This window comes from Eublepharis macularius, chromosome 18 (assembly GCF_028583425.1).
Source record: "Eublepharis macularius isolate TG4126 chromosome 18, MPM_Emac_v1.0, whole genome shotgun sequence".
Taxonomy (NCBI): Eukaryota; Metazoa; Chordata; class Lepidosauria; order Squamata; family Eublepharidae; genus Eublepharis; species Eublepharis macularius.
The window spans coordinates 26,810,851-26,834,363 of NC_072807.1; the positions used below are offsets into that span (position 1 = coordinate 26,810,851).

A 23,513-nucleotide genomic window follows, 5' to 3' on the forward strand; every position below is an offset into this window, starting at 1 on the left:
CAGAGGGTTTGTTAATTTCATCTTTGCCTCCCCCAAGGCTCTGTCAATTTCACCTCTCCAGTCTTAAACTGTGTGGGATTGCAACCAGAGGGCAGCAAGGAATGGAAATGGGTTGGAGCTGCCTTCCAGAGCTGGGCTTGAACCTGGAGAGGTTATAATGGGCTGAAGTTTCCCTTCTGGCATTTCACAGCCCACACAGCTCCAGTGTATATCAAAGCCTTTGCCCTGATGCCGGCTCTGTCTTTTTAAACTACCCTTCCTGGCTACCCTTGCATCTCCTGACACGTGTTCTTCACTTGTCAGATGTCTTGTGTAGAGAGGCTCAATCCATGCCATGCTGTTTCTACCATGTCCTTCAAATTGGAAGGCAAGGATTGTGCCTACAGGCTTTATATGTGCATCCACCCATCCAGCTCTTCTGTGCGAATATCAGACAGTTCCAGAGGCAAAGCAGATGTGATGGGGCAGCCTGAGGCTCCGCACAATCAGAGACACATCTGCACTGGGTTTAAACTTTCTTGCAAAAAAATATAATCTAATCCAAATAGCATTATCTATTTTTTTTTAAAAAAGAGTAAAAACTTGGATCCATGTAAGATGGCTTGGATTCTGGGGGCTGAGTTGCCACAGAGGAAGGGAATTTCAACCCTGACCTGGATAGCTCAGGTGAGCCTGATCTCATCAGATCTCAGAAGCTAAGCAGGGTCAGACTTGGTTAGTAATTGGATGGGAGACCTCCAGTGAAGACCAGGGTTGCAGAGGCAGGCAATAGGAAGGAAATTTCCTTAAAACCTCCCCCTTCCACTGTCTTCTTTGCCCCCTGAAATTGTCCTCCTGCACTCAGTGGACCCCCACCCCAGGAACAATGCTTGGAACCAACAGTGGGAAGGGGAGAACTGGTGAAAATCACCCACTCCTCTGCAAACAGAAATGCCGTTCAGTCAGAGGAACTGCGGTTACCCTGACAGAACAGCAATTCAGGATCCAAGCCACGCTGTTTTAGGCTGCTCTAATTTTCTTTTTAGTTAAAAAAGAAAGTGTGGTATACATACACGCAGTTTTTTAAAAAACACTGATTGGAAAGAACGTTAAACTCAGGTCTAACATTTCTAGCTGCCTTTTTGATAGAAGTTCAAGCGGAGGTAGATGGGTAACATCATTGGCCAACCTCTAGGAGAATGAGAAATATTGCCAACATTTGTATACCTGGGCTTCACGTAAAGAAGGAAATCTTTCAAAAAGCCAGCCAGAGGACCTGTGCTGCTGAGGATGGGACTCCCCTAGCTAAGGGCCATTCTGCAAATTACATGATTTATGGGATACACCAAAGATGGTTTCAGAACCTAGTAATACTTAATGCTTAATGCTTTCAGTGTGCAAAATACTTCATGCATAGTGTCACGATAATTCTTACAACAGTCCTGTAAGGTAGGCCTTTTAAAAAAAATCATATGGCAGGGGCTGAGAGATGTATTGCTTGCCTAAACCATTGTTGTGGCCAAGCTTTGAAAGGGCTGAAGCCTGGATCACAGTTCCTTTTCAAGGGCCAAAAATGCTTGACGCTGCGGACTCACAACTGGATCTCCTAATTAGCCTCAAAATGCAGCTGCACTCAATATGGATCAGAGCCGTGATGCTCCAGAAGGGTTTTTTTTTAAAAAAGCCCTCTTCCTTCCTCCTCTATTTCCCTCATGGAAGCTAGCCTGCTTTTAGCCCCGCTAGGGAAAAAGTTTAGGTAAGCTATCAGCACCTGTCTTTTTCATTACCAGGGCTAAATGTAGCAAAGGGAGGAGAAGAGGAGATACGTATTTCAGTGCAACCGTAAGTACATGCATGCACATTCTGTGCTACGGTCCACTGAAGTCAGCGCACTCAGAAGAATATAACTCTGTGTAGAAATGCACTGATAATCAGTGATACGGTGTGGGAAGCTGAGGTTTAACACACATTCCCTTTCCCTGGTGCTATGACCTTGATGGATATTTAGCCCCCTGTAGTGGCTTTTTTGCAGCTAAACTATATATCGGGGATCTGGTGGGAGATCCCCAATGCCCTGTACAGTTCGGTTGTGTGTCACTACATTACTTCAGCTCCACCAAGGTGCTCCTACCCAGGGTAGGAGCACTTTCAAGACCAGTATTTCTCTGTAAGAGGAATAGTTAAGGGAAGTGAATTCTGCGATTCAGGCTGCAGCACGCAGCAGGGCCTTCTGAATAGCAGGCTGCATTTGTACACTGAAAAGCGTTAAGCAGGGGACAAATGCACACATTATGCTCATCACGTGACTGACCTGTGGAGCACACGCACTGTGGCTGTCTTCCACATAATGTGCAAACTGGCCCTTCAAACCAACCGTCTGCGGGACCTCTGTTCAGGGCGCCATTGTTCCAAGTTCTACAGCTCATGCATTCACGTTCTCTGTTTTAAAGCAGAAAGATGAAACCGGCCTCTTCTTCCTACAGCTATTTTATGCAAACTGAACCGCAGGGAGGGCTTACTCGGTCCCTCCCTAATCGAAATACGACTTCAGGGTGCCGCGGCGACGGATGTCACAGGTCCAGCAGTGGAAGCCTCCTCCCAAAGAATTGGCATGGCGGATGTTGACCTTGATTGTTGAAATCCCTATAAAGTGAAGGAGAGGCGAGACCCTTTTGAGGAGGCCGGTTTATTATCATGGAGCTACATGCAGAATGCAATGCAATGGATGGAGTGCGGAACAGGAGAGTTCTGGGGTTAAATCCTGGCTCAGCGATGAAGCTGAGATATAAGGAAAGGCATGCAGTAGGGTTGTTGTTCCTCCAGTGAGGGTGAAACAAAGTAGGACTGTAAGGAGAGATGGGTTCTACCCACTCCGCTCCCCCTTGGCTTGCTGTGCTGATTTTCAATTTGCTGTGGGTGGCTGTAGACTTTGGAGAGTAACCCTGACCTGTGATCCTCCACTTGCAGTTTCAGGTAGTGCAATCCATTCCACCACCACCTCCAACACTCTGCCCTCTCTTTCCGCAGTGTGAACAGACCAAGCTCAGAGCCAAGCTACAAGTGACACCTTACACAGGTTGGACACTTGTCAGCTTACCTCAAGTTTTGATGGGAAACGTAAGCGTCCTAGTTTTACAGCTTGGCTCTCCATTACAGCTGCAAGACCAGGGCCAATTCCAGACGACTAACCTGAAGGCGCTGCATGCCGTCATGTTCCGGATCGCGACGGGGAAAATGCAAAATATCGCGTTTTCTCGCGCGAGTTTGGCGTGACGTTGCGCCAAACTCACGTGAGAAAACGCGATATTTCGTGTTTTCCCCGTTGTGATCTGGAACATGGCAGCATGCAGCGCCTTCAGGTTAGTCGTCTGGAATCGGCCCAGGATGCCTACATTTCCTATCAAAACTTGAGGGAAGCTGACAAGTGTCCAACCTGTGTCAGGCGTCACTTGTAGCTTGGCTCTCAGTATCAGGTGCTAGGAAATGATCTCTATTTATTTAGATATTTAATTCAGATATTTAATATTCCACTCTTCTCTCCAATGGGAACTCAAAATGGCATACGTCATTCCCTCTTCCATTTTACCTTCATAAGAGTCACCTTATGAGGTAAGTTATACTGAGACGGACTGTGTGCTTTCTTGGCAGGGTGGGGATTTGAACCCGGGTTTCCCAAACTCTAGCCCAACACTCTCCATGCCTGGAAACCTAGAGAGCTGCCAAGAAGTCAACACTAAGGCCGTTTCCCCATGTCTTAAAAGTAGTGCCCCAATCACAGAACGCTGGCGGCTTTTCCGCGCCATTTCTGACACCACCGTTTCCAAAACGGATGCAGGCATTTATGATTCCGTTTTCGTGACGTCAGAAATCACACGGAAAAGCCACGAGTATTTCGTGAGCGGGGTGCTATTTTTAAGACATGGGAAACAGCCTAAGTTGGCACACCTCATATTTTTAGCTCCACCTTCCTCCAAGGAACTCAGGATGGTACACAGCTGATTTCCCTCCCCACACACCATTTTTTAGCCTAACAACCTTATCAGGTAGGTTAGAGGAAGGGAAAGGGGGAAGTCCGAATGAGCCCTCAGGATGGCCCAGTTTATTGGTATGCTGCCTTTCCGTCCAATTTAGGGTCCCCAAGGCGGCAAATGATCAAGATCAATCTTGCAAGGAGCTGGAATGTTCCCAAAGAGGCCAACTTTCCCCCACACACTCTCTCCCCCTCCTGATCCTTCAACCTTGGCTTAGACTTCATCGTTCGTCCTACCTAAACTTTCAAACATCTTCTGGATCGGGATCTCATTGGCGTCCACCATCACACGTTTTTCACCCAACATCAGGACGTTCATGGACAGCCATTTTGAGGACATCCACAGCGGGTGGTCTAGATGCAATAATGCAAACCTCTGAGTGCTCAAGCATAGAACAGTGAGGCAAGCCTTTGGGGCCTCATGTTATAGAACGAGACTGGTCCTTTAAATGTAAATCAAAACATACCGTCCGGAATGAGGGGCAATGGAGGGTGAACCACCGTCCAACCTGCTTTCTTGAAGAGTTCGATCTAAAACCAGAGAAATATTAAAAGTTGGCATTTTGAAGATGTTTCTCTTCACCTGTTCTTGGATCTCTCTCTCTCAGCTCCTTTTTAATGCACTCTTCAGCTTTATCAATTGTGCTTCCTTCATTGTCTCACTATACTTTTCCCTCACTGTATGGATTACAGCTACCCTCCCAATATCTTTTACCAATTAGACAGCAAATATTTCTAACACTCCATCTACCCACAAAATGTTAGTTATAGGGGGAGCTGGCATTTTCTGCAATGGCTCCTTATTTAGGAAACTCCTGATCCTCAGCTATTCACCTGGCATATGACCACCCCACTAAAAAAAGTCTGCCAAGAAAACGTCGTGATGCGACGTCTGCCCGTGGGCCAGTAATGACTCAGTGCTTGCACAGGGGACTACCTTGACCTTTATGATCTTACTAGCTTTAGGTGCCAATAAGCTTTATTCACTGGGGCATTTGATTGATTGAGCTGGCTGTTTTCCTTGTCTTCTCTCCCCTCTCCCTGTCTGTTCTCCTCCCTCCCATTATGTGATGTTCTAAAACGCAGATCTGTGCCAGCAATTTTTTTTCCAATTTTAGTTAAAGAAAAATTCAGGAAATGTTCTACAAGCGTTGACTCTTCCTTTCAAGGAAACAGTTTTATGGCATTTAGAGTATTGTTAGAGCAAAGCAAATGAGGCTTACAAAAAAGTTTGAAGTAAACAGAAGAAGAAAAATCTTGAAAAAACCCTAAGATTTCACTTCGTTTTCCTCTTTGGAAAGGGATGCTGTGCGGGCGGGGGGCGGGGGAGGAAATGTTTGCTCTGTCCTACTTTTAGGACTAACTTGGGTTTTAAAAAAATCTTCGCAGGCCTCTCAGAAACTCTTCAAAATGAAGCTCTTACTTTTAGCAAGAACCATTGACTGGTTTCTTTATAAACGTCCTTGCGTTGCAAGAGTTGCCTACTTTAATTTTTATCACAAGAGGGAGCTCAGCTTCTGTGTTAACAAACACTGTATTGTTCTTAAAACACAGCCTGCTTCTTCCAGGCCAAACACAGATGTGATGATGCTGGGAGGTGCTTGTCCAGAGCTGCTTCCAAGCTTTTTTAAAAAATATGTATTTAAATAGAAGGTACGCAAGACAGAGCTGAACAGCAAAAGGGAGGCGGGGGCAGCTTTAAGCCTTTCCCTCCATTTTTCCAACCTGAAACTGCCCAGCAGAGCTGCTATATTTGCCGTGTCCAAAACAAACATTCCGGAAGAGTAAAGATCCCAGACAAGATGAAACTGACCATCACCTCAGATTCAGCCGTGACCTCCGTTATCAAAGAGATCACGTGAAACCTTCTTTGTCACCTCCCAGGTCAGCGGTTAATTTTTTTAAATTCCTTAGTTTTAACCAAATGAAGTCTGAAAGGCCAGCGACACTGGCTGTGCTCACTGATTCCCTTCCACTACAAAATGAGATTCAGGCAAAGGGCTCTTGAATGCTCTCCTCCAATGTGAACAGCAATGAAGGTTTTGGTACAGCTCTCTGCTTAAGATGCAGAAGGGCAAAGGGCTCCTAATTTCTCCTTGTTGGTGCGAATAGAAACAGAGTTCTTCCTGGATGCCTTCCCCATCTTCTCATTTGGTTTCTTTGATGTCTATAAAGAGTGAACTGCGAAAAAGCTGTTGCAACTCACATGGGCCATTTCCGCACATCCTTAAAGAGATGACCCACTCACCGAACATGGGCAGCTTTCCCACTTCAATCCAGACATCTATGTTTTCAAAATGGTTGCAGGCTGTTTGGCTTCCATTTTTTTCGGCGCCTTTTCTGGCGCTGCGGGAAAGTGCAGTTCCAGAGAAGGCGCCGAAAAAACGGAAGCCAAACAGCTGGCAACCATTTTGAAAACATAGATGTCTAAAGTGGAAAAGCCGCCCACATTTGGTTAGTGAGCCATCCCTTTAAGAACATGTGGAAACGGCCATGGTTTGGGGGTGGGTGGGAAAAGAGGGCTCCTATTGGAGGGGCTGTGGCACAGTGGAAGGGCCTCTGCTTTGCATGCAGAAGGTCCCAGGTTCAGTCCCCAGCATCTCCAACTGACTAGACAGAAGATGATGTGAAAGACGTCTACTTGAGACACTGGAGAGCTGCTGCCAATGTCAGTAAATGACCCTGACCCTGATGGACTGATGGTCTGATTCAGTATAAAGCATCTTCCTGTCTCGCCACCTTGACTCTCATGGGAGGAAATGGCTTAGAAGGGAACGCTCTTGGATCAGAGCTATAACAGGGGCCAGACAGGAAACCCCCAGAGCTGAACTGGGCTGCCTGTTTCTTACCCCTACGTTGCTATCACTAGTCTGTTACTTGAATTTTATCTCCAGTTTTACTGCTGGGCAGCTCATAGTTTCTAAACTGTATTCTGCCTGCTGCAACCATTTTTGCTTGGGAGAAGGAAACAAGGAGGAGAGGAGAGCAGCTTATCTAACCCCCAGGGACAGGATTAAAACAAGTGGCTGACACAGTAGCGCCTCTTCCCTTGTAGAACTGATGAGTGCTTTAGCACCCTATCCTTGCCTCGCCGATAAAGCTCTCCACACAAGCCATGTGTACACAAATCCTTCTCCCCAAGGAGGCTAGACAAGAACAGAGAGAGCAGCAGCCTGACAGCTATTCTGCTAATTCATCAAAAACAGGTAAGACAACCTCAGAGGAAGAGTCTGTTCAGATTAAAGAGCTGTAAAAAGCGTCACCACCTTTGCACCAGGCTGTCTTCTGATCACCTGACTGAGGCTGTCAAAACAAGAGCTTTTCTCAGTTGCTTCAGAAAAGTCCAAAGAATTTATTCAGACAAACAAAGGAGGGAAATGTTGTTTCTCGTGGGTTGCTATGTGGGTCTGTACTGTAGCAGAAGAGCAAGATTGGAGTCCAGTAACACCTTAAAGATCAACAAGATTTCCAAGATGGAAGATCTTGGAAGAGGAAGCTAAGCTGGGTCAGCCTTCATTAAGTAATTGGATGGGAGACCCTCCAAAGAAGACCAGGCAATGCAGAAGCAGGCAATGGCAAACCATCTCTGTTAGAGCCAAGCTACAAGTGACAAATGACACTTGCCTGGCAAGTGAACAGACTCACGTGTATTCCGCCCTGTTCACTTGCCATTCACTTGCGTTCCACTTGATCAAGTGCAGCACAAGTGAACAGGGAGGAATACATGTGAGTCTGTTCACTTTCCAGGCAAGTGTCATTCGTCACTTGTAGCTTGGCTCTTAGTCTCTTTTCTTGAAAACTCCTGGTGATGGCAACGTAGGGGTTGTCATAAATCAGCTATCTGGATGGCACTTTCTACCACCAAGCTATCGAGAGGCAAGCTCCCTTGTCAGGCATGAAGAGAGGGCAAAGGCACTTCTCGGAGCCCTGGAAGGACTCGACTACTTCTGCATCCCACATAAGGGAATCACATGTTCAAACGTTCCTGCAGTGTTCTGGGATGGACACTTCTAAGCCCTGCTGGCTTTCCACATGCTGGCAATAGAAGCATTCGAGGACAAAATTGAAAGTATACAATATCTCTATAGTCAAACATGACTATTATTGAAATCCCCACAACTAGATATACACACCCACTTTCACATGCTCGTGTACAACAGCACGTAATAGGATAGATATGCGATGCAGTAAGATTCAAATTGCTATATGATCAAATGTGTGTTGTAAATACATGTTATCTTTGAAAGTATGAATGTATAACGATTTGGAAAACGTATACTGAATGTAACGTCTACTTATAGATACTTATCCTTGTAAAAAGTTATTTGTATTGTTGAGATTTTGGAAACAATAAACAGAATTTGAAAAAAGCAGCAGCAGCATTCAAGAAATGAAATGCCACCTCCTGCTTGTATTCTGGAGCAATGCAGTCCTGAGATGGCTGTACCACAGGCCTGTTGCCAGAACTGCTGTGCAGGTGAGAGAGCAAGCTAGTGCAGAAACAATGCAAAATTCCAGCATCCAGCTATTTTTAAAGTCATCTCACTATATTAAAACTTTAGTCAAACATATAAATTGTAGAATATATGGACGAAATGTGACTAAGGCGTGTTGATTGTTCCAATGCCTTTCTGCCTTTAGCATTTGTTGGAAAGAACTCCAGAAGGACAGTACCAGCAGTGCTTCTTACTGAGAGTCTCTCTACACGAGACCTTTCACATGAGGATGCTCAAGTGAAGGGAGATGCAATGTTAGCCGGGAATCATAGTTTAAAAAGACGGAGCTAAAGGTTCTGTCAGTTTCACCCCTCTAGAGCTGGCAGAGATCACTCCTCAGAGGATTTGTTTATTTCATCTTTGCCTCCTTGAAGGCTCTGTCAATTTCACCTCCCCATCCCAGGCTAAGATGAAATTAACAAACCCTCTGAAGAGTGATCTCCGCCAGCTCTAGAGGGGTGAAACTATGATTCCTGGCTAACATTACATCTCCTTCCACTTGAGCATCCTTGTGTAAGAGGTCTCGTGTAGAGAGAGACTGAGCAACTGAGTAATGAAAGCTATAAATCTCAGGAAGGGGCTGGAATATCTCTGAGAAGGCCAGACCACCCCCACCTCGCCAGCCTACAACCTGAAACCACGTGCTTTTCCTGAACATTTGAAGGTTATGACATAGCACCCCCGTTTCTTTCCTCCTCTCCTCTGACCTCATTGCATGGGCGATCGGGGTTAGAAAGCACAAGGCCCGGCCCAATGATGTTAAACGTGGCATCGATGTGCATGGGGTTGGGATCTTTAAAAGAGATGGTGTGCACTCTGTACTCAGGAGCGAGGTGTCTTCGCATCCATTCGATACCCAGGAAGTTGGTAACCTAGAGTGGCAGCAGAAAACAAGCTTTAAAATCTAGCTTTTGGGTAATTAAAAGAACAGGAAAACCAAAATCTGGGTCCAAAGTCTTTCAGATCTACATTTACTACAGCTTTACTTAAGACCTCAACAGCAGCTGACTTAAGACACATTTAAGATGCATGCATCTTTAACATTTAAGATGTTAACAGAAAAGGGAAAGACAAAGCAGGAAGGGAGGGCATCCTTTCCCCTAAGGATGTGTGTGTTTTTGGGAGGTGGTGATGGGAGGAAAGGACACAGAGCGACCAAGCAAATTGTTGAGAATGGTCCATGATATAAATCCACTTTCGACAGGGCAGTATTATCTTCTTGGAAAACACTTTCCCAGCTGCCTGCGCCCAGTAGTAGAAGGGTTCCCAACATAGCCTCAGCAAACACCAGAAGATTTGGGGGGCAATGCCTGGGGAGGGAGGAGTTGGAGGAAGATGTGATCTCACTTCCCAGTGATGTTCTAGGCTACCTCTCCTAGTCTCTATGGTCTTTACCCTGGAGACTAAGAGAAATTCCTGGAATGTCAATATGGGGAGGCCATTTTTTTCTCCTGTTCCTGATATCCCTGGGTGGGAGGGGCGGGAATTGGGAATGGGAAAGTCCTTGCCCTGGACATATAAATGAAAGCCATGGCTCCAGTAATCAGTCTTGCACCTACATTTCAGTGGGAAGATGACTGCCAGTTTGTAAGATCCAGGTTGAGCCTTTAGACTAGGATCTTGAAGACCCCAGTTCAAATCCTTAGTGTGCCATAGAAGCATGTTGGGTGAGCTTGGACCAGTTACACTCTCTAACCTGCCTCACAGGGTTGTTGAGAGGATAAAATAGAGCAAAGGAGAACAACGTAAGCTATTTTGGGTCCCCATTGTGCAGAAAGGCAGGATATGAATGAATAAATAAATGTCAAATGAACTGAGGTCTTCAAAAGCAGCCTGTTGGATAGCATACGACGGCAGTCTAATACAGAGCTGATCAAAGGATGAATAGCCCAGGAAAAGTGTAAGCTAACAGGTCTGCTCACCTGACTTCTTTGCACAAAGATGTCTCTTCCGGCTCTTATGAAGTCAGCTGCATCAAAGCACGGCTCGAATTCAGTCGTGACAAATTTGCCCTGGGCAGCCAGCTTGTGCCTGTCTTCCACAGTGCGGATGGGATAATCCTGGTTTTAAGAGAGAAGGGAGAAGCGGTACATCTCAGATTCTGGTCGGGCGGGCCACTGGATGAGGAAAGTCTGTTTTCTGCATTTGCTGAAACAACACTGAAGTACAGACAATGAGCGAAATGTTGCCCCCCCCCCCGGATGTTCCAAATAGTGCCCAGCCCCCCTTTCCTTCCTCTGCCCATCACTAGCCCCCTGCTTGTGCCTCCCTTCCCACCTGCTGACCCATATGCCTGTGAATCCTTCCCCCTCTCCCTGATGAGCCCCTTTCTCCAACCATGCTCACAGATGCCTGGACAGCCTACATGCCTTTGCCCTGACGATGCTGGACAGTGTCTACAGCTAGGAGTATGGCTGGCCGAATAAGATAACAATATCAGTGTGCTTATGGACCATTCTTCTAGACAGGTTAGTGCCCCGCTCAGATCAGTGAACAAAGTCAGTGTTATTATTAACTCCACAATACAGCCGGAGCTGAGAGGAGTGGCTGCCCCAAGGCTTTCTGCTGAGCTCATGGCAGTAGTGGGATTCAATCCAACAGAATGTGGATTTGCAGCCCAGCCATTTAACTACTCTGCTACAGCAGCTTTTCAGCAAGCTGACAGGGGGCAGATGGGCAGCAGGGGAGGTGCATAGGCAGAAGGGTCAGCAACAGTGGCTCCCACCAAAGTCCCAGGACCCAGCTACTGCTCCACCTCGGGCTATGCTAACACTGGCCCTGTTGGCCCCCATATCAATGGGAAAGTGATGGTGCTCGGGGTTCAACACACCTGGCTAACATTTTGAGCTCAGGTATGAATTCAAAACTGCTGGACAAATCGATACTTGGCCTCAGTTCCATCCCATCTGTAAAATGGGAACATTAGTTCTCTGCCTTGTTAAGAGGATGAAGATTTAGACTGTAAATTGACTTCTCTTCCATGCCCTGCACCATGTTAGCCCAAGCAGTCCAGCGCTAGCATACCAGGGGTCCTCCAGAGAAGCACACCCTGGTTACAGGCTGTTGGTGCTGCTGTGACTATAGCCACAACAGTATCACTAGTTGGTAAACAATCTGTGCCATCTCTGAGCCTTATACATAGCTGCAGTTTTCCAGCCCTGAAGGAGCCAGAAGGGAATGATATCAGTGCAGAAGTACTATGGATGGTTTTTCGTTTCGGAAAAGTCAGACGAATACCTGGTCGTAAAGTTCATCAGCCATGGTAGGCTTTGGTGCTGTGGTCCATTTAGCCCCACGGCGAAAATAATCTTTGATTATGGGTCGATATGCTCTGTATTCAAAGAAACGGGCACGCCAAGCCATCGGAGCTTCGATGATTTCATTTCCAATTACCAGCAAAATGTCCCTCGGCATGGCTGCGTACATACCTACCAAGGGAGAAAGGAAAAAGACCAGCAGCCCCTGTCATTCCATTCATAGCAACCTGGATACTGTTTACATTGTCACTCCCAGTGGTAAGCTTGAGGGATGAGCGACTGTTAGCAAGGCAGTGCCAAGTGCAGCCTTGCCAATCACTGCAATGCATGGCCCTGCTCCAAAAAGAAGGGAAGAGAAATGACTTCGCAACCGACATAAGGAACAGCCAATCAGTACAATGCAACATGAGAAGAACGAGTTGCCACGGCACTCCATCTGGTGAAGAAGACTATGTATGCGCCCCAGATTCTGTGAGTGTCCATCTACAACAGGCTCCCCGTGGCAATTATGCGCATCCATCCACACCCTTTGAATAATGCTCTTTGATTTTTCTTACACTGAAGGTTGCCAACTCTTGGAAGGCACACACCTGGGGTGGAGCCCAGCCCAGGGCTCAGCCACCCAGGGGCAGGCCCTGTAGAGTCATGGAATGGCACGTGATGTGGTCAAAGGCCATGACCCGTGTGCCAAGGGCAGAGCAGAGGGATCAGTGGGCAAAATGAACAGAACAATGCTATTCCAGTGCACAGCTCTCCCTCTTTGTCTGTGGAGAAACCAAGAGGGAAAGGGAAACAGAAAAGACAACTGAAGGAGAATCTACTTTGAAGCACAGAAAAACCTCAGCTGAAAATGAAAGCTAAAATTGGCTACAAGCATAGCACCGAAGAGATCTTCAAGGCACACCTAGTTATGCCCCTCCAACTTTAAAATGGTAAACTTGACTTTATTTCCAGTTCACACATTATGAGCCATTCCACCATAACTACAACTCAACCACAGTAATTACCGGTAGATTCAAAGTCAGGTGTTTTATATCGGACCGACCAGTCAAGTGGTTCTGGCCTCTTGACAGCCACACCTTCCATTTTCAAAATATTGCACATCTCTTCTATTTCAGCAGTTGCTTTCTTGACATGATCTGGGGGGAAGCTCTGGCCACCATGTTTCTGATAAAATCCCCAGTACTTCTCATAGGTGTTCGCCTATTGGGTAAAAAATTGTAAAAGAAGGAGAGTCCAACTAAATAGCTTGTTAGAATTACATAACACTTACCAAACAAACAAACCCACCAAATTTTATTTCTAACTAATTGAAGAGTTCTAAGTACTTAAAGAGTTTAAATTAATGATGCCCATATACTAGACAACAAAATTTCTTAAACCTACTAATCCTACTGATCCTTTTAAGTTCCGTCTCCTTCCCTCCCCCTGACTGACAAATGGCATCCCTCTGACAAAGAGAACTGTGATTCTCGAAAGCTTATGCTACAGCAAAGTTGGTTAGTCTTAAAGGTGCTACTGGACTCTTTTCGACTCTGCCATTTAGATTCCCTTTTCTCATTTGCCGTGTCTTACTAGAGAGTACATTTTTGTAAGTCACCAATAATGGGAGGATTATATTGGAACAGTCATCAGTTGCTCTTCTGTCTTTCTTCTGTCTTCTGCTCTTCTGTCTTTCCTCCCCTATGTTCATATGGAGATGACAATACTGCTATAATTATTGAAGGACCAAACATTAACCACAGGAAACGCTCTTAAAATACAATGTTTGTTTTGCAATTCAGTCTTGAGTATAGATGCAGAGGAGTTAGCCGTGTTAGTCTGTGGTAGCAAAATCAAAACGAGTCCAGTAGCACCTTTAAGACTAACCAATTTTATTGTAGCATAAGCTTTCGAGAATCAAGTTCTCTTCGTCAGATGCATGGTACAGAAACTGAAAGAGGAGGGGGGAGGAGGGGAGGAGAGAGAAGATGCAATTAGGGGGGGAGAGGGAGGATGCAACCAAAACATTCCTTTGCTAGTAAATGTAAACATCTCCTTTTGGTGTGAGGCTTCAAAGGAGTTTGCCGTGTTAGTTTGTAGCAGACCAGTTTCTGTACCATGCATCTGACGAAGAGAACTTGATTCTCGAAAGCTTATGCTACAATAAAATTGGTTAGTCTTGAGTATGACCCTTGTTCACTCCAACCCCTCCTACAGAAGTCAATTATCTGCTCGTCCTAAACTTGGCTGAAGTCTGAAATGGCACCTCTATAGGTAAGAAGTAAGAAAGAATGATAGCCAGGAAGGAATTCTCACAGCAGCTTCCTGCCTGGCTGGCATCAGGCCTGAGATGGCCAGGCTGTGGTTTCATCTGCCATGCAAACACAGAGGAAACCAGATTTCATGCTGCTCAAAGTCGAATGGTATCGGTGGAGCCCATCCAAGCTCATGTATTCTCATCTACAGGACTTGCTTCTAAGCACGTGCTGAAAAATCCATAAGCAAGGGGAACCAATGCCCTTAGGCACAAAGCAAAGCATGAGCGAGCTGTGTGCATACGCCTTGTTTTAATATGCGTGTGCCACGTATTACGGTTTTCAAAGTGTCAATGAATATGCAAAGATCACTTTTTAAAAAGCCTGGCTCTTAAAATAAATCAGCCAAGCTGCAGAGCCTCAGCCAACAGCTCACATCTGTAACTCTGCTCATGTTTCAGCAGGGAAATGTTAAGAAGGGCTTTGACAGCCAGAAGATTAATCGCTCCAGTAGAGGCAGTGGCAGCCAAACGTACAGTGGTACAGTGCACAGCCCAAGACAAGAGATCTTCTGCCAACAGACTGCAGTCTCGTAGCCTTACAAGAGGCCAGGAATAAGCCCATAACTTAAGCAAAATCTTCACTGACTGTCAGAGTGAAAACTGTTTTGCAGATGAAGTTTTCAAACTTTAATGTTAGGAGATTAGAAAGATGCTTTGGGGTTTTTTTAAAGGTGGCATCCTTGGCATGCTGAGAGAAAGAAGTCAATTGAATGAATCAACTAACTAAGGAGAATACTTTCCAAATGCAAAACGCTACAGGACTTGACTTCTACCCAGTCTTCTAAATGAAGTGCACACAGATAACAAATCAGCTTCCTCAACGAATGCTGTATTGCAGAGTAAATCCAACAGTAAGAGCTGTGATCAAATTCAGATGTTTCATGTATCTGGTTTTATTTAAAGCCCTGGGAACAAGAAACCCATCAAATCCATCCATGAAGCAGGCATCTCTATTAAGTTTCCTACTTCTCTTGCAAAAAACCAAATCAGCTCATAGGAAAAAATAATAGAGCAAGGCTAATCAAGAGCCCCAAGCCATCCTTTTTTCCACCTGGACAGCCTGATTGCATGCAAATACCAAGATCTGGGGCGGGGGTGGGGGGACCCTAAAAACTAAAGACATCCATCTGTGTAAATTACAAAAGAATTGGGAGTATAAGTTTGTTCAGGACAAACTTGAGCCCCCATGGGCCAGGTCAATCCTTCTAGATGTGATTCATTTATAATATTTCTAGCCTAATGTCCACTATTATACACCCAAGGTAACTAGCAAACATCCAAGCAATATCAACAAAGAAAACAAATTACAACAACCCTTTCAAAATCCAAAACAGTATCACCAAGCAGAGAGGGCGGCGGGGGGGAGGGGATTTCAGAATTGTTGCTCTGCACATGCGCAAAGCCCGTCAGTGCAATGTACAGAGACTGTATAGAAGTGAACATCTTCATTAAAGGAGATATTCAGCATTTGCCAGAATCCTCTATGCTCAAATCATGCACTTGTAAATTGCCTGTTCTCTCTCCTTGCAAGGAAATAGATCCTGTAAAATTCAGTGCTCTGCAAAACTACTTTCCCTCACTTGAGGAAGAGGGAAGCCATGAAATGCATTTAAAGCCTTTTATATAGATACAGCCGTGACCTGGATAGCCCAGGCTAGTCTGATCTCATCAGGTTTTGAAAGCTAAGCGCAGTCAGCCCTGGTTAGTGTTTGGATGGGACTGCCAAGGAAGTCCAGGGTCACTGCACAGAGGCAGGCAACGGCAAGCCACCTCTGTTCATCTCTTACCTTGAAAATCCTACAGGGTCATCATAAATCAGCTGTGACTTGATGGAACTTTCCACCAGTATATAGATGGGAGGGGCCTTACCTTGACCTCCACAGTAAAAGGAGGGACGCAGGCATTTTCGGCTCTCCCCACAATGACTTCCTCGAGCAGGTCCCATTCATTGTGCGAGCAGACGGGGCAATCTTCGGGGACAGGGTCAGGGGCTTTGTTGTTTTCCTCAGCAGCAACACAGGACGTCTGGGAGGCTGTGGCTGCCTGGGTGCTCTGGAAAGTTCGCTGCACCCATCCTGTGACGGCTCTTCCAAGCTTCAAGGGAATGAAAAAGAAAATGGCATCCAGCTAGACAAGCAGCTGCCAACCCTTAAACAAAAAAAACCCTGCTTATTCTGCTAAGTGAGAAGCCAGGCTGCTAGTCCTCGTGATTCGAGTAGCATAAGCGCACTAAGGAAATATCATATTTTCTGAGTGAAAACCAGATACCTGGCAACCCTACCAGACAGTACTATTTGTACCGCTAACTGTTCATATGTGTTGTATGCTCACTGAAGCAAGGCAACGTAAGGGGAGAGCTTTTTTATGACACAAGTGACACAGCTCAAAGAGCCCACATGCAACAACAGTTATTTGTACGCACAACCCCCCCTGCTCACAGTTCTGCAAAAAGGGCGTTCTTGCTTTCGAGAAGTTCCTCCAATGCATGAGCCAAGCTTGGCGCCTGTCCCAGGTGTGTAGGAGAGCAAGGCTGAAGATAAATGAGAAGAGAGCCTCGCTCACACAAACAGGGGTTGGCAGGGCGAGAATGAAATGAGCCCACAAACAGTTGTGCTTGAACCCAGACCTGGAGGACTTTGTCTCCCTGACCTGGAATCTGAAGTGCAGCTTGCAGAAGATACTGCTGTGTTGACCAGGCAAAGACAGAAGGCCAGGCCCTGGGTATTTATACCAGGTTGAGCAAAACCATCGGCTCCATACTGCCTGGCAATCACAGAGATCCCCTTAAGAGAGCGCCAGTCCACAGTTAGGGTTGCCAACCCCCATGTGAGAATTGGCAATCTCCTGGACTGACCACTGATCTCCAGACTACAGAGATCAGTTCCCCTGCAGGAAGTGACTGCTTTAGAAGGTAGATGCTATGGCATCGTATGCCTCTGAGGTTCCTCCGGTCTCAAAACATCACCATTCCCAGGTTCCAGTCCCAAGTCTATAGGAATTTCCCAATTGGAGTTGGCAACTCTATCTACAGTAGCTCGGCATCACTAGGCCACATCCTCTGAAAGTCCCAAATCAAGTCTTGGAGTCACTTACCTCAATGAAGCTGAAAAAAATGCCATGAGGGTTTCCAGCACTTTTTTGAGCCCCCCCCTCCCTTGAGCTTTGGGACCCCTGTTTGTGTGAGCGAGGCTCTCTTCTCATTTATCTTCAGCCTGGCTCCCCTAAACACCTGGGACAGGTGCCAAGCATGTTTGCTTTCCTTCCTCCAGTACTGTTTTCTCTATTTAAAATCACTTCTATACCAGCTACGTGGCCCTCAGAAACACCACAATTTTTTAGTTTTTATTGTTCACTGGTTTTATTGTTTCACCTGTAAGCCACCTCCGGTAGATCAGGAGAGATGGCATACAATTTTTCTAAATAAAAAAATATCCAATGGGGTGGTGAGGAGATGGTCATATACAAGGCTTTTTTTCAGCTGGAACGGAGTTCCGGAACCTCTTGAAAATGGTCACATGGCTGGTGGCCCCGCCCCCTGATCTCCAGACAGAGGGGAGTTGAGATTGCCCTCAGGAGGGCAATCTCAACTCCCCTCTGTCTGGAGATCAGGGGGCGGGGCCACCAGCCATGTCACCATTTTCTCCGAGGGCAACCCACTGAGTTCCACCACCTCTTTTCCCCTCCAAAAATCCCTGATCATATATATTCAGAAAGGCCAAAGGGGAAGGATTACACAGGTCTTCTACCACTGCTGTGGTCATGATCTGATCTGCGCTCTTCCCCCCCCCCGCCCCCCGAACTGCTTTTAATTTTCTCTTTTTAAAAAAATCCTGCAGGAGAAGCTGATCCCAGATCTCCTCCTCCTCCTTCTCGTCTAGCTTCACTCTTACTCTTAGCAACAGAAAAACACCTGAGAAGAGGGGTGGGAATCACCCAACGCCAAGGTTTTACTGCCTGCAAGTCCATTTCTCAGCCAGCAGCCAACGGAATGCCGGGCCGGCTTTCCTGCTGCTGAATGGGAAGGCTGTTTCCAGCTGGAAAGAGGCGGGAATAAAAGCACCGGAGTGCGTGTATTGGGGAGGGGGGGAGGGACTCGGCAGGCTGCCTTAATCGCCAGAATGCATTCCATGGACTACCGCCAAACACAGAACCAGACAGCAGTGTTCAGCATCCAGCACGCAGGGCAGGCAGCAAAGCGCTTTGACTGTAGCCGCGTCAAATTCAGAATGCCCTCTGCAGTTACAAGATCTGGGCTGGTTTGCCATTCCAATCTCCGTCATACTAAATAATTTTTTTAAGACATCAAACTGCCCAAATATCAGTTGGGAGAGGAAAAACAAATCATGCAGCAAGGCTCATCTGTCCAGTGGCCAGACTCCAGCTGTTCAGGCCAGGGTGCCTCCCAGATCCTTCCTTTGATGGATTACTCCCTAACTCTTACAAAAGGCCAAATGATTTAAAATAATTGTTTTTTATATAAGCCTGTGAGGGCAGTGAGGGCACACATCCACATGCAGCTGCCTTATCTTGAATCAGATCCTTGGTCCATCAAGGTCAGTATGATCTACTCAGGCTGACAGTCAGGGTCTCAGGCAGAGGTCTTTCATATCACCTTAACACTGGAAGCTGCCTTCTACTGAGTCATACCCATTGGTCCATCAAGGTCAGTCTTGTCTACTCAGACTGGTAGCAGCTCTCCAAGGTCTCAGGCAGACGTCTTTCGCATCACATACTGCCTGGTCCTTTTAGCTGGATTGGACCTGGCATCCGCATGCCAAGCAGATGCTCTACCACTGAGCCAGGGTCTCAGATCAAGGTCTCTTTCATCATTCACTCCCTGATCCTTTTTAGCAGGAGGTGCTGGGGATCGAACCTGGGACCGTCTGCATGCCAAGCAGAGCCTCTGCCACTAAGCCACAGCCGCTCCCTTGTGCTTACACAGAAGAATGGGCTTGCATTAATGAAACAGAACCATGTCACACTCACACTCCATCGCCTGAGGGGGTTGCTTCGGTTTGCCCCCTGATGGTGTTTGCCACATTCATCAGATGCTACACCGCAGGCAGCGGAAGGCACACTTTGCTTCCCCACAAATGGAGCAAGCACTCTAGCTGGCTTCAAACCGAGAGAGATCTGGTTTAACTGGGATGGCTGCTTGAAGGCGATGCCTTGCGCTGCAAAGCTACTGAGCAGAAGGAGTCACAGCTGTTCCACACCAGTTGTTGGGGAAGGCTAGACAGTGTCCAAGCAAGCATGCCTGATCCGGTTGCAGACGGGTTAATGATCTACATTCCTATCCCAATACGGGAGGGGTGTGCATGTCTGCCGTTTCAGCAAAAAAAAAAAGAGGGGGGGGGGAATCCACAAGGCATACTGAAGGCTAGAAATGGGACACTTGGCACAGGCGAGTGGGATTCTCAGGGGTTAACCTAACTCAAGGCTATGAACCAGGTTAGTGTATACAGTGCACAGACCTTGGCTCAAGTGACAAGATATGGAAAAATTAACTGTAAGCGCCCCTCCAGTCATCTGGGCTCTTTAAGGCAAAGGTCAAACGCATCCTAATAGGAAAGGAATCCATTGGCTTGAAGATAAATGGCCAGAGTTCCTCTGCCCGTCTCTCAGGCTAGAAAGAGTCTTGTAAGAATATCAGAACCGAGAAGATGATGTTGGTTTTCTGACTAGTTTTGTCGTTTTTAGGAGTAGGAAGTGCAGAGTGTCTTGTGGCTGTTAACGCAGAAATCAGTCCCTGGGTGTCAGTTTCAGAAGCTGGAGTTTGGGGAGGAAATGCTGGGCCCCATGAACGCTCCCTCCATACGCACAGGCTTCTTGGGGAAGGACTATGAAAGTTCAATAGCAGAGCATCTGCTTGGTTTGCAGGTGGTCCCTGATTCTGGCTACAACATCTTTGGTTAATAAGGATCAGGTAGCAGCAGGTGAGGTGAGGTGAGCGTCTCTGCCTGAGACCTTGGAGAGCTACTGCTCGTAGCACAGATGAACCTGGGCTGGTGAGATAGAGCAATGGTCTGACTGAGTAAAAGGGAGCAGCCTGTGAGCAAGCACAGAGGTCTACTTTCTGGCTTCATTACCCAGTGCAGAAGGAGTTCTCCACCTGCTCTGGGGTTCTTCATGCTACAATGTTGTACGATCTAAAGCTGCTACATCTTACCGATGTGCTACTCCATTCAAATACACAGAGAGAGAGAGAGAGAGATCAAGATGGATAGCCAGGTACATACAGGTACACAGAAAGAGAGACAGATTGTTCTTGTCACATTCGCAACCAAACCAGAGTTACAAATACTGTAGTAACAGGCTGGCAATGACTGAGTAAGGGAACAAGATGGAAAGGAAGACATTTTTAAAACAATTTTGTCATGTTATCTTTTCGGAATGGCTTCCCCTCCCCTCATAGCACAAGAACCTCCACATTAGTCATTGTTCCCCTTCCAGTTGAGAGGGGGAAACACTCAATTTTGAGAAATAGCGCCTTATTCTACTGCTTAGAACAGTTTGGACCATTCCAAAAAAAAAAATTCTTTTTAATCACCTTGACTGTATTAACTGGCACATACTGTAAGTGAATGATGCAGGATGCTTTTAATTTCCTGCTATTTTTAATTTGTAAGCAGGGTGATCTGTTATTACTGCTGCTAATTGTTCGTGTATATTTATGTACTTCATCTATACCTCACCTTTCTCCCCAATGGAAACCTAAAACAGCTTACAAGATCATTCTCCTCTCCTCCAATTTATCCTCACAACAGCCCTGTGAGGTAGGTTGGCTGAGCATGTGAGACTGGCCCAAAAGTCACCCAGCAAGCTTCCATGGCAGAGTGGGGATTTGAACCTGGGTTTCTCAGATCCTAGTTTGACACCCTAACCGCTACTGTGGTGCAGTAGTGATTTTAATTCAATGGTTAGTCATTTGCCACTTCAAGCAGTACTAGCAAGGCTCATTTTTCCCTTGCCCTGCAGGCACCATTCAGATATGCATACAACTCCACATAATGATGATGATAGACACATGGGGGGGGGCAAGCCCAAGGCTGATTTTTTGTGAGTAATTTAACTGGTTTTCTAATCTCTACGCACTTTTCTCAGTTGTTCTTAAAAGTGGCTTTTTGTTTAAACATCCAACTGCATTTCAAGTCCCTGCTTCCACTCGGTAAATACAAGTTACAATTTAGATTAAAACAGTTCTCAAAACTTGAAACGGCATGTCTTGTCTTTCTTAATTAATTAACTTGCTGCATCAGAAAATCCAATCAACGAGCACGCCAAAAAAAGGCGCCAATTGCCAAAGAATCCCTGAAATCTCCAGTCCATAAACTATGCAGACCTTAAGTTTGGAAAGCTGGCCCATGCCCAGACTATGTTATACTTGCTACTTAATAAGCTTTTCAGGTATAAAACAATGCTTATCAAAGCAACTCCACAGAACAGAAGGAATGTTTCAGGAGGTGTTTCCAACATGCATGATAAATTGCATCGCCTTCGAAACTGTAGAATAAGGGGGGGTATGATGTGCGACTTTCACTAGGTCGCTAGTATGATGAGCTAGGTATGATGTGCGACTTTCACAGTGGACCGAAGCAGGTATACTCAGAATGCTTCTCAGGTCTATTCCATGGGGCTTACTTCCAGAAAAGAGTCCTTACTTAGTACTGTACTGTTGATATTTCTAAGCACAGGAAGGGAATTATCACCATATGTTCTTTTGACAGGTAACCAAGTAACCTTTTAGACTGTTAAGCATTTTATATACTCGGGAGATTCAAGAGATGAGTCCATTAAAGAGGGACAGTGTCTTAAGCAAACTCAAAGTGACTTTCAAAGTTATTCCAACTAGTTCTTCTTTTCAGCTATTGCTGTAGTTTGAGTTTGGGGTTGGGGCGGGGGGGGGGGTTAAGAATGTAAATAGAGTTTGAAGAGCTGGTATTTCCATCAAGATTTCACATTTCCGAAGTTGCTCTCAAATGCCACTTTCAGGAGCAAAACTCACCTCATGGTTAAAATGTCAGATTCTGAAATGGTGCCCAAACTCTTCTTCGCTTCTCAAAACTTTATTCCAACTCCGGACGAATGAATGAATGCAGTGGACCTTATCATTAGTCGCTCCATTCTCAAGAGAGACTCCAGGCTTCCAGCCTCTGTGGAATCTGACCAACCTGCCACACAATCTGTGGTGGAGGCAGTGAAATGTACTCTGCATATGTTCAGAAATATTCTGCCTTTTAAAAAAAAAATTACCCCATCCCTGAATCAATCCCTGGTAGAAATTCCATGCAGATGGAGAGTTAGTGTGGTGTAGTGGTTAGGAAACCCAGGTTCGATTCCCCACTCTGCTATGAAGATCAGTAAGATTTCCAGGGTATGAGCTTCAAGAGTCAAAGCTCCCTTCTGCAGATACAGAAGAGCAAGATTCAGGTCCAGTAGCACCTTAAAGACAACTAGATTTGCAGGGTGAGCTTTCAAGAGTTGGAGCTCCCTTTGTCAGATACAAGGAGTGAGAAAAGGAAGGGATCCTTATAATCCAGGCACAGAGTGGGAAGGGTATTGTAAATTAGAGTGTCAGGAAACTAGCTATAACGCATGCTGTAGATAGCTTGATAGATACAGCACCTAAAGAAGAGAGCATTGATTCTTGAAAGCTCATACCCTGAAAACCTAGTTGGTCTTTAAGGTGCTTCTGGACTCAAACCTTGCTTGCTCACCTACTGCAGACCAACACAGCTATTCATTTGAAACACCCTTCCATGGAAGCTCACTGGGTGACGTGCCAACGATCCACTCTCAGCCCAGCCTACCTCGCAGGGTTGTTGTGAAGATAAAGTAGATGGAAGCCATTGGAGAGAAAAGCAGGGTATAAATGAATGAACAACAGCGGCAATCAAAACATCTTCCCGGGGAGGGAGAAGTCTTTCTTAACTGCTGCCGCGCTTTGGATGGCACAAAATGTGTCCCGTGCAACACGCGCGGATGCTCGGGGAGCCCCTTAAAGCGGCAGCAGGGGGGCTTCTCTCCCGCGCCTCGCCCGGGGTCCCCTCCGCGCCCAGGGAAGGGGGTTGCGCCTACCCTCGACCCGATGTAGTGCACGGCCTCGGCCCCCCGGCTGCCTCCTCGCAGGCACCGCACACGCAGCATCCCTCTCTCTGCCCGGCGCTGGCAACGCGGCTCGATCGGCTCCGCTCCCCGCGCCGAGCAGCAGCAGCAGCAGCAGAAGGCGAAGGCGAGAGGCGCGGCCGGGCCCGCTTATATCGGCCTCCCCCGTGCGCGCCGCCGCGTCCCGATTGGCTGCCCGAGGCCCGCGGGGAGGGAGGGGGCGGCTGGGGAGAGCCCGAAATTAGCCAAAGCCGCCCGGGCCAGGCGCCTCCGTTGCCATTTATAGCGCCCAGAGGCCGGGGGGGGGGGGACGGGGAAGGGTCCGCCACCCACATCTCTGCTGCCCA

General features: G+C 46.6%; 1 protein-coding gene across 1 annotated transcript; it reads right to left on the reverse strand.

Annotated features, from left to right (window-relative positions):
* Nucleotides 1-881: 881 nt before the first annotated feature.
* Nucleotides 882-23,285, reverse strand: GATM (glycine amidinotransferase). The gene is made up of 9 exons (XM_055002524.1): nucleotides 23,140-23,285; nucleotides 15,931-16,155; nucleotides 12,770-12,965; nucleotides 11,743-11,933; nucleotides 10,428-10,565; nucleotides 9,213-9,377; nucleotides 4,477-4,540; nucleotides 4,247-4,363; nucleotides 882-2,622 (listed from the first exon to the last, which is right to left on the reverse strand). Exons 1-9 carry the CDS (start codon nucleotides 23,206-23,208, stop codon nucleotides 2,510-2,512), a joined length of 1,278 nt encoding a protein of 425 aa, XP_054858499.1. The 5' UTR covers nucleotides 23,209-23,285; the 3' UTR covers nucleotides 882-2,509.
* Nucleotides 23,286-23,513: the final 228 nt, after the last annotated feature.

Bases quoted from the DNA above. Each gene is read 5' to 3' on its own strand.
- GATM (XM_055002524.1), bottom strand. From the start codon at position 23,208: ATGCTGCGTGTGCGGTGCCTGCGAGGAGGCAGCCGGGGGGCCGAGGCC. The intron at 12,966-15,930 runs GTAAGGCCCCTC...TTTACCCAATAG, and splicing joins CTTTTACTGTGGAGGTCAAG to GCGAACACCTATGAGAAGTA. The intron at 10,566-11,742 runs GTATTCGTCTGA...TCTTAAAACCAG, and splicing joins CTGATGAACTTTACGACCAG to GATTATCCCATCCGCACTGT.